The sequence below is a fragment of the Azolla caroliniana genome, unplaced genomic scaffold, assembly GCF_043228905.1.
Source record: "Azolla caroliniana isolate FFs.n. ecotype wild unplaced genomic scaffold, voAzoCaro1.0.p SCAF_9, whole genome shotgun sequence".
NCBI lineage: Eukaryota > Viridiplantae > Streptophyta > Polypodiopsida > Salviniales > Salviniaceae > Azolla > Azolla caroliniana.
In genome coordinates, this window is record NW_028230444.1 from 21,992,419 (window position 1) to 22,003,711 (window position 11,293).

Here is an 11,293-nt window from a genome sequence, read left to right on the forward strand (position 1 = left end):
TATTGTACAAGTTTCATTTTGTTAACATGGCCTACAGAAGCCTAATACCAAGTGATTTCAACTCTTCTGTTAGGAAATACATTTTTGTACATAAATGTTTGGGAAAAATCTATCAAAATGCATGGTCTTGGATAAGCTAAATTTGTGAAGGGATGTGAAACTCATTTTAGAATTGGTGAGCTTGAGGCTATAAACCGCATATTTTTGCACCGGATGTAAGGCCATTATTGAAATTGATGTAATCTTGGTCTCTTCCTCCACATCCAAGTGGTTGATTAGTTCATAAAAGGTTCACATAACCACAACAAATGTGTGTACACATTATGTATGTATATGTATGGATGTCGCCATAGTAGAACAATAAAGGACTCAATCCGATTAAATATAGTCAATAGAGTTAATGAACAAGAAAGTGGGTCGGTTTTATAGTCAAAATATTGCAGCTATCACGAGATAACTTATCATGTACGTAATACACAACATTGCTTGCAACAGGTCATTGAGGTGCTACTCTATGATGGAAAGTGGTCTTCAATTATAGAAATGATCCATTTTTATTGTGTAGTTCAAAACGTTTGTCATTGATCTTTAGAGTAACATATCACTTATGTCATTAGATACAAACTCAATGAGTTGTACTCATTTTTCACCACAAAGTAATGATTTCTATTGTTTGTTGGTTGTTTCTCATCTTTTAGTAGGCTTCCTTGTTAAATCATCACAAAGTACAATTGCATGCATGTAATTGTATAGGCTTTATTTTGTTTTCATTTGATTCCCATTCTGCCATAGTTTCAAGTAAGGCTAGGCTCAAATGCAATGCCTAATGAAAGTGTGGCCAAACTTTCCAAATGCATGCATTATCTATATTTGTGAACCACAGAACTGGCAACAACTTGATGTAATCCGTATGTGGAATGCAAAAGGTTTACCATCTAATCATTGCACAACAACTTTGGCACTTTAGATGTGCATCAAAACAAGATTCTTAGCTCGAATTAGGGACACGGGCATGAATTAACAAGTCCTTATTTGTAAATGGAAACGTGTAAGTGTTGATCACAAAAACAACTTCACCCTCATGTTTGTCCATGACTTAAATCATAACAAAAACCTCACAAGACATATCAAAACATATGATAATATTGATAATAACAATCACAAATATCATAATCATGAATAGAACCTTTAGTTGGGATTCCAAAACCTCATATAAGAAAAACATAAAGAGAGTGCTAAAATAAATATATAAAAATTCATCGATGTTGATCCATTAAACTTTTATCATGCATTGATTGTATTTGCTAGCGTTCCTCCCGACCCCGCAAACATATACGTATTGATTGAAGTTATGTGTGAAGTTATGTGTATAGCTAGCCTTCTTTGAATATAAATGTTAGCGTACAACATTATATTCTAAATCATACATGTACTTTTCATAACTCAACACACAATGCCAACTCCCTTTCATGCTAAAAGTTAAATGTCTTTTGTCCTAATCTATCACTGTAAATTGACAAAACGAATAAGTTCATTTGGTTGAAGACTCTTTGAAACCTCACATATGATCGAATGGTATTGTTATCTGAAGAGGCCATCGATTAGATTGACTAATTAACCATGAGTTTGGTTTGATGGAAAATGTTTGATCCGAACTAAATTAGATAAGTTATTTCTAGTGAGACAATGAATATCATAGATAGATGTATAACTTGTAATTTGTTTATTCGACAGTGAACATATCGTTCGTGTCAAATTGTATGCACCATTTAGGATAGTCAAAACACATGAAATTTGGGCATAGTCCAAGCGAGTGGGTATAATATTTAGACCACTCGGCACAAATTGTTTATAAAGATTAGGCAAGCCTAAGCGTATTTAAGATGATAGAGATAGATGATCCAATCAACTCCATGGGATAATAAAGGCCACTCAATACCAACTCATTTAATGATTCATTCCCTTGGCAACTACTCTAATTTAAGCATCAATGGCACAACAATTATCTTGATCAATGTAGATTACCGCAATGTTTAGGAACATTCGCACATAATCATTCTAGTTTAACAAGATGAAAAGATTGTGTCATGGACATAAATGTTTCTAAGTTGAGTGCCAAAAAGCAAATGATAGAATGAAAGGATTAGATTGTTTCGCCAAGGCACATACTTTTAAAGTTGGTGCTAACGATAGATCTTTTACAATTGGTTTTGACGGTTTGGAAGATGTGAATGAGCACTTTTGTGGGCCATGACACAAACGTCCAGACTCCAAACATATCATTCCAACCAATGATTGACATAGGTTTCAACTTGTACAAGCCACTAGTCTAGTGTATCAAATTTGGTTCAGGAGAGTTGAAAGTGATGTTAAACAATCAATGCTAAGAAAACTACGAGACTTTGTAAACACGAACTCTACCATGATTAAGGAATCATCTAGAAATAATTGGGATATGAGTTTAAGACATGCTAAACACAAACTTTAATGTTGTGAATAGTTAGAATCTCAACATCATGTTGGTGTTAATCGTTGGTCAAAAAAGGGTCTAAAATTTCGACATGGAAAAGGTCTAAAATCTCTAAATCTCTACTAAACAAGGTAATCTCTTGATAGTTATAGTTAATATATTATAGGTAAAAAAAGGCAAGAGAACATTTGAACACTAGCTCTAAATGAAGAATCAACAAGTTTATAATATGGGTAGTGCATTCAAGAAAAGGTCTTATGTTTTTAAACACAACACACAATATTATTTGTGATGTTTTTCATGTAGCTTATGCCCAACTTAGTTCGAGAATAGACAAATTTCCAAATTTAACAAGACAAGTATGATCATCATTCCCAAATAACAAGGAATTCCCGAATTTCAAATCTTCAATAATCACCTCTCCTGTTATTTTTTGTGGTTAGTAATTAATGTTGGTGTGAAAATGTTGCAACATGGTTTTATTTTGTATGATTGATGTACATTGATCAGATGTTTTCTACAATTTCCATGTCTCCTTCATGCATTAAATTCCGAGAGATCTTATTGAAGAAAGAAAAGCAAGTATCTTCTCTACAACATATGTTGGTCGATTTTCTTACAAAGTCAATGACGAAGACAATGCACTTTGAGTGATGCAAAAAACCTAGCAAATCCAAGTTGTGGAGTGTGTTCACTGTTAAGTAGAACAAAATCTCGGGATATGGAATAGTTACCTTAAGGGGGAATATTGAAATAAGTAAGTAATAATGCAAAATATTCAATAACCTTGTTATTATTAGGTAACCACCTAACCACTTCTGAATCAAGGGGCTTCACACAAAACCCCCACTATTGTAATAAATATCTATTCTTCATCGTCTGAAATAAAAATGCACATTCTGTTTTGCATCTTTGTGCTCGATTTAACCTGAAGCCTTGTTGCTAGAAATATTTATATTGCGCGAAAGTATTTGCAATAAATAAACAAAATAGTAATGCAAAGATTCAATAAAATTCGTCATTATTATGTAACCAACTACCAAACCAACACAAGGTGAAGGGGCTTCACTACATGACGCCCACAACTTTTTAATAAATACCTATTTCTACCAATGAGAATGTGCGACAACTTTGTAATAACTACCAAGTCTCCACCAATAGCAATGTGCCCCGTGTCCTAGGGACCTACGCGTACAATGAACTATAATTTATAAAATATATCATGTATCATATTCGTGGCCTACAGCCACAAACTATAACTAGTCTCATCCTTGCTTTGTGATTCCCTCTAAGGCCTTGTTGGCCTACACCTTGATTCACTAGATTCCTCATAAACATTTGGCTCTTAGTATCTATAAGTTAGAGCCATATGTTGCTATTACATATTGATACTCATTAAAAAACAAGTAATATAAATCCATAAAATTCCCCAAACCCTAAAATAGTTTGTGTCCCCTAATTTAGACATACATTCATGCATTTGATCTTCTGAACATCTAATATATCAAGATTTTATAACATGATTATTTACTAACATTAACATTGTAGAATCTTTGCCTTGGAAAATGGTGAAGTTCTCAAAGCAATTCGAGCTACAATTGGTGCCCGAATGGAGACAAGCTTTTTGCGACTATCGAAAGCTAAAGAAAGAGTTGAAGGTGATCAAGATTATGCGACACAAAAATGGAACGAATGGTTATGGTGATCACAATAATCAATGCCAACATTCTAATTATGATGGTGGCAATGATGAGCATCATCCATGGCCATACATAGCTAACATGGTGAAATGGATGCCAAGGCACGTGCAAGATGTTATCAAGGTGACATGCCATTTGGTTTCACACATATGTGCACCCACTATTTCCTCTTAAAATTGCTAGGCCTAATGGTAATTTCATCCATGTCCTAAGGCGAACATACTCAAATTCCATTGCCTTAGTCCAATATTTGGTCCAATCATAGAACTCACAATTCTACAAAATCAGCAAAAGGGGCTGGGGAGGATTTGCACATGTGCCACTTGTACGTGGCAATCACCCTCATGCATATGGCATGCATGGGCCAACATGACGTGACACCTATTAGCCAAGGTGTGAAACCATAAACTGTAAGCAAGCTAACATATCACGCCTTGGCTAAGGCCGAGTGTCATATGTTAACAATTGTATGCATGATCATTAATTGCATCATGCCTTGTACACAAGAAACTCCCCCACACCCTAATCCTAGGGATGTGTATAGTAGCCACCTTTAAGTATAGCATTCGAGATGTTGAAACCTAACATTTTGTGATGCTATAGATTTTGAGCAAGCATAAGTACTCTACCCATATCACTCATGCACAACCCAATATTTGCTCAAAATCAAACAAACCATATCAAAGCATTTGCTTGTCCTTCACATAGTTATCTCATAAAACTAAGAAAACAATAAATTAGATAATTATTGTTGCTTAATGAATTGGAAGCCTTATATAAATATAACGCAGTCAAATATGCATCTATAAGGTTAAAAAGCTGCAAAAAGCAAGGCCTAGAGTTTACATAGAATTGCTTTATAATACCTGATGCTAAGAAAGCCGTGTATTCCACACTCATCACATCTCATGCCAAGTACCTACTCTACAAATTATAACACACTAGTTGCATGCATTTGTGACCAACACAAGCATTTTTTCAAACAAACTGTCCAATAATTCTAGCGACAACAACACTAGTATACTCCAAACTCCCACAAAGCAAGCATCAATTGACTCTAAAAATTGGTTGGTTAACCAAAAATTAATGTAGATCTTCCACCCAAAACATCCAATACTTCTCTAGCGACTATAATGCTAGAATACTCCATACTTCCACTAAGCATCTATTTGCTCTAAAACTTGGTTGCCTAACAAAACATTTGTGTAATTATTCTGACAAAATCATTTGATAATTCTACTAATTAAAACACTACAACATTACAATACTCCAACTAAGCAAGCATCTATTGTGTCTAAAAATTGGGTTCCTAATAAAAGATACAACATGTTAGTTGCAAGGTATGTTATTTATGCTATGTCTAATGCTTTTTATAGTTGGGATCAAGCATATTCATATTTTATGAACAAACTAACCATCACATCAACATTTTCTCTCTAAAGGAAATCAATTAATCACTTCACTCCAAAGTGAAGAAATAGTTGTTATGTGGTAGTGATCACTTTGATTAATGGGTTTTTACATAGGGATTACCTTCCTAATAAGATGAGAGTATCATGTCAAGGTTCCAAGGGGCTTTGAGATTGGGTTACAAAGCATTGTGAACAAGTTTGCACAAAATAACAATTGTCTGTTATTCAAACACAAGTTCATAATATTTTTCCTTTTGTAAGCATACTTGCATTAGATTAGATAAAGTTTTAGAATAAATTCTAGTTATTTCTATCCTATTTCACATTACATATCCTATTTAGTGAATGTTCCTCATATTTTCTTAAGGAAAAACAAGTCTAAAGTACATTATTGATTGCTTATAGTGCCCATTCAAAAGATTGTTAACTTATGCTTCTTTGGTGACATAGATACACAGTAAAAAGTGCCCATCTCATGTCCAATGTGAGATATACGAAACGGAGGTTCTCGAACCATGCTGTAGAGACTTAAAAGAAGTTTCTTTCTTCAAGTCAATGGATGAAGAATTGAACAAAGTGAATGCATTTTATGCATCAAAGGAGGATGAATATTCACATACATTGGACATTCTCAAGAGGCAACTTGCATATCTTGTTGAAATGCGAAAAAAGCTTGAAAAGCAAGCATCATCCTCAACTATCTCCCCTACTCCAAGCATGTGCTTTATTCCATACAATCCCTCAAACATCACACCGACAAAATGTAAGTAGTAATTCGAAAAATGAGTGATATTACAAAACAAAAACATATGAGAGATTAAAAAATATAAAATGATTAAGATCGTTTTCCTGGTAGATGATATTTATATATGTCCATGGGTTTTTGTACGAGTGCAAGTGTATGATGTATGCATGTACTTGTGTATGTTGCTTTTGCATCTACATATTATCTATGTGTGTGTGAGAGAGAGAAACAAAAGTTGACCAATTCAAGTATTATGTGAGCATTCCTAAAGGATGGAAGTCATGGAGTTGTTGAAACTTGTATAGGTTCGTCTGAGACACACAATGAAATGGTGGGATGCCATATTATAAATCACATTGAGTCCTATGATGAAGAGAAAGAGGTCGGATTTGATATGTATTCCTATGATCCAAATCAAGCGAATATGATATCAACAAATGGTGTAGGTTATGGTACTGGAAAGCATGTGCAAAGCAAAGCAAACATGTTTATGGTTCCAAAGTTACGCCCATCCCTTACTATGGCGCATTTACTATGGGATAATCTATTGCCCAAAGACCTACTACAAGGAAAAAGGGGATTGGATGATATAGTCACAGAGAACAAATTCAAATATGCAAGAAAGAAACTTCGAGTGGCATTTGTTGAGTTTTATAGAGCTCTCGGCCTCCTAGAAAGATTCCGGTATTATGAATACCTTCCTATTCTTATTCACTTTGCTTCTTTCTTACAACCTTGTTGAATTTATAAGGAAAGAAGATTATGACTAAATTGCATTATATTTGTTTTGCTGGATTGAATAGCTCTTTGAACATGTCAGCATTTCGAAACATATTGAAGAAATATGATAAGGTAATACTTGTAAGGATGCAAAGACAGATTATATCCTAACTTTGTGTCATAAGCAAGCTTGTTATCATAATAGACTATGTCCAACTTATTTGATGTTGTCTGTAACCATATTTGAATTTTTTAGGTAACTGGAAGGAATGCATCGACTCCTTACTTGAAAGCTTTAGAGCGATCTCGGTTAAACAATTCAAACAAGGTTCGTGTTTGCAATCAATGTTGTATGTGTGTGTGTTATGTTTCATAGAAACCTAAGATGCATTGAAGGGTAGGTTTCATCAAGAAATGTAGCTTGTATGTTTGAGGGATTGTAAGTTCCAAGGAGGGATTGTATTTCGTTACATTACAGTTTCTATAATGAAATGTAATGAAATTTTTATAGGTTGATTTCATCACGGAGGAAGTTGAGAAATTGTGTGTCCACTATTTTGCAAATGATGATCAAAGAAAAGCAATGATGTTCTTAAGGCCGGTCCAAAAGAAGGCTTGTCACACCACCACATACCTCGTTGGTAAGTTTTTATGGCACATGGTTACATGAAATAAATCATAGCTAAAACTCTTCAAATATTTCTTCATAGAAGTAAAGGTTTCCATGATAGTTGGCCCTAGTTCATGTTTAGGATTGTTGTTTCATTTACTCACGATTTTTTACTACAAAGGGGAATCTAACCTTGGAGCCTTAGAATTTTCATGAAATGTTTGAAATACCCCCTCATATTTCCAAAATTAAGATACCCTTAATTTGTCTATATCATTCCTCCCAAACCTCTCCTCCCCTCACTTTGTAAAGAGATAGATTGATAGATTTACAAAAGTTCACATTGGGAAATTTGTAAGAACATGAGGGTATTTTGGTAAGTTCTCCTTTACATAAGAAACTACTTAGAATTTACAAGCCTAACAATATGCATTTCCTTGAATTGTAAAGTTTAAGCTCGTCTTATATATAACATTGATACATTTTCTTTATACTTCTAGGTTTATTCTCAGGATGGTCATTAGCATTTCTTGCTTCATTTGCCATATTGCTACATTTTAATAGTGTAAACTCAAGTGGTGAAGAAATGCAAGAGTATGCAAGAGTAGCATATCCTTTGTATAGGTATGCACTTGCTAATCCCATGATATAACCTTAGATTCATATTGACATATTTTAGAGTTGCGTTAAGCAAAAAATGTTTTGTTTGTGTACTTATTAGATTATTTGGAGATAAAGTAATTTATATGTCTAAAGACTAATGAGGTAGTTTCATAACGAATCATTTATATATATATGGGTTTATACTAAAGAGAAATGTGATGTTTTGTGGACAGTACATTGTTATTGGTTCTCCTTCACATGTTCATGTACGGGGGGAATGTTTACCTATGGTGTCGATACAGAATCAACTATTCGTTCATTTTTGAGTTTAGTCCGACAACTGAGCTTAGGAGTAGAGAAATCTTGTTGGTCTGCACATGCTTGACCACCATAGTTGTGGCAAGCATGGTTAGCCATTTAATTTTCTACTTTCATGGCCTAAACTTCGTCAACCCAAACTCCATTCCATTTGCAACATTGTTGGTACGTCACACACTTTTTTCTTTTCTTATTTTTGTACAAACACCATTAAACTCTAGTTGATTAATTATCACGATCTTATTCTGTGTATGGAAACCATTTTCTTCCTAGGTGTGCAAGTGTATCCAAGGGTGGGTGTGTGTGCATGCACATGTGTGTCAATGTGTGAATGTTGACAACATTTGGTCATCTAGATACGAGAAAGACAAAGTTCTATTTGATACCAAATATAGTTTTTAATTATCATGACGATCATTTTGGTTATATATTAGGTCTTCTTGCTCCTCTTATTTTGTCCTTTTAACACATTTCATCGATCGAGCCGCTTCTTCTTTTTGAATTCCTTGAAGCGCGTCATATTGGCTCCATTCTACAAAGTATGCAAATATCCAAATCTTGTTTCTTTCATGATACTTTGACATGAACATAAAACATGAAGTATTTATAAAAGCTTTCATCTTGGGTTCTTTAGGTTACAATGGCAGATTTTTTCTTAGCTGATCAACTCACATGTCAGGTAATTATTGGCCTTCATAAACACGAGTGCTAGTTGTGTGTATCCCACATTGTAAATATCTAATGGTGAGATTGTTTTCTCTTCATTAGGTGGTGGTTATGCGACAAGTCCAACACATATTGTGTTATTATTTAGGAAGCCAAGTTCTATATGATGATGCTTTGCAAACATGCGGAGGAACCAAGTCCCATCAAATTTATGCATATATCTTATCATGCCTTCCATATTGGTGGCGTTTAATGCAAGCAAGTTATTTCTTTCTCCATTTGCTCTTATTTTTCTAATCCTTTCTTTAGATATGCACGCAAACATAACTCTAAGTAAATTGTCAACATAAATGCAAAGTGTAGCAACTAATGAATTCCAGAAAGCAATGTTCTAATGTGCTATATAAAGGAACTTGACCATATCTAATATGTGTTCCTAATTCTACATATATTGGTATTAAATAGTGTTTGAGAAGATGGTATGATGAAGGGGGTTCGGTGCATCTCGCAAATGGTGGAAAGTATATGTCAGCAATTATCGCAATAGGATGTCGACTTTCCTTCCAATTTTATGCTTCCAAGTCTTGGCTCCTCGTCTTTGTGATCACATCCTCACTCACAACTATCTACCAAATGTACTGGGACATAGTTAAGGATTGGGGACTCCTACAATACCGTTCAAGAAATCCATGGTTAAGAGACGAACTTATTCTTAAGAGCAAGTTAGTGTATTTTATTTCAATGGTAAGTTTTTGTAAATTTGCTCCAATAAAATGTGTCCTCTGTTATACAAAGTATATAATTAATATATGTAACTTTTGTTTGTAGGTCTTGAATTGTCTTCTTAGACTCTCATGGCTTCAGTCACTCATGAATTTTCAATTTAAAAACTCCAACAATCATTATTTAATTGATTTCTTGTTTGCTTCATTGGAGGTGTTTCGAAGGGGTCATTGGAACTTTTATAGGTATGATAATAACCATATTGTAGTTGATAAAAGGATAACCTTGAAATTTAGAAAGTATGGGAAGTTCTATATCATTAATGTAACCAATAAGAAATTTGTTTACCTTTTAGAAAAAACAATGTCATGTTGATATATGTAAAGAATGCTATAGTGAAATATGACAAGCTTTCTAAATCATTATGTTCATAGGTTGGAAAATGAGCATCTCAACAATGTGGGCAAATATAGAGCCGTGAAGACTATTCCTCTCCCATTCCGAGATGAATTTGCCACAAGGATATAAGTGGACTTGTCTTCATACGTCTCTCCACCATCACACATTCAAATTGTCAATGTTTCGTTGGCTTATATATAAACATAACCCAATTTTGTCACTTAAACAAATATCTCGACAAGCCTTAATTGATCGACATTACAATGTCCGAGTCTATTTGATGTGGACAATGATTGTTCTCCAATATAGGAGGTACTGGATCATCCCATCACGAGTAGTTTCCTACCAATGTAATGAAAAGTAATATATATAAATAAAGTGCAATTTGGATATTAAAGTACACAAAATCTATTTCATAGCTATGTTTCCAATCAAGGGAAAAAAAGTTTTATTGTTTCATCCCAGAGGAGAGCAACTGTGTGGGAGAGTATGTTGAGGAAAATTTCATGTAGTGCTTGTTTTCTTGGGAGAAATAGACAAAGATAGATGCAACAATATAAGGATCATCACAAGTGAAGGAACAACATGAGTAGATCAACAATGAAGAAACACCAACTAATGAAAGAGAAAAATATAGAGTGAGAGAAAGTAAACAAAATATGGATCTAGTTATTCAACATATTTTATATCAACTATTTACACCCATTTTTAGAGAGTGAGAAAATATGAGATTCCACGTATGCTATGCAGGTTCACATTGCCAACGTTACTTAAGGAGGTGCTTCATATCCAAATCCTATTATTATTGTGAAATGCCATGGTCCAGTCAAAGAAGCAATGAGCATGATGCCAAAGTGCAAGGTTCAGATCCTAAAATGACTCAATTGGTGTTTCCTATATAGGAAGGGGTTGAAATACACTCTAACA

The 11,293-nt window shown here is 34.1% G+C and overlaps 1 protein-coding gene across 2 annotated transcripts; it reads left to right on the forward strand.

Moving 5' to 3' along the window:
* Positions 1 to 3,618: 3,618 nt before the first annotated feature.
* Positions 3,619 to 10,742, forward strand: LOC147860623 (phosphate transporter PHO1-like). Of its 2 annotated transcripts, none has more exons than XM_087324728.1 (14): positions 3,619 to 4,293; positions 6,033 to 6,345; positions 6,633 to 7,011; positions 7,131 to 7,179; positions 7,304 to 7,375; positions 7,559 to 7,688; positions 8,158 to 8,281; positions 8,494 to 8,743; positions 9,013 to 9,117; positions 9,213 to 9,257; positions 9,347 to 9,502; positions 9,710 to 9,988; positions 10,073 to 10,212; positions 10,402 to 10,742. In XM_087324728.1, exons 1-14 carry the CDS (start codon positions 4,036 to 4,038, stop codon positions 10,493 to 10,495), a joined length of 2,394 nt encoding a protein of 797 aa, XP_087180854.1. In that variant the 5' UTR covers positions 3,619 to 4,035; the 3' UTR covers positions 10,496 to 10,742. The 2 variants fall into 2 exon arrangements, with proteins under 2 accessions (XP_087180854.1, XP_087180855.1); XM_087324729.1 differs by lacking the exon at positions 3,619 to 4,293 and adding an exon at positions 4,315 to 4,563.
* Positions 10,743 to 11,293: the final 551 nt, after the last annotated feature.

Coding starts and splice junctions, on each gene's coding strand:
- LOC147860623 (XM_087324728.1), top strand. CDS start 4,036: ATGGTGAAGTTCTCAAAGCAATTCGAGCTACAATTGGTGCCCGAATGG. Junction 7,012..7,130: donor GGCCTCCTAGAAAGATTCCG/GTATTATGAATA, acceptor TGGATTGAATAG/CTCTTTGAACATGTCAGCAT. Junction 9,503..9,709: donor ATTGGTGGCGTTTAATGCAA/GCAAGTTATTTC, acceptor GGTATTAAATAG/TGTTTGAGAAGATGGTATGA.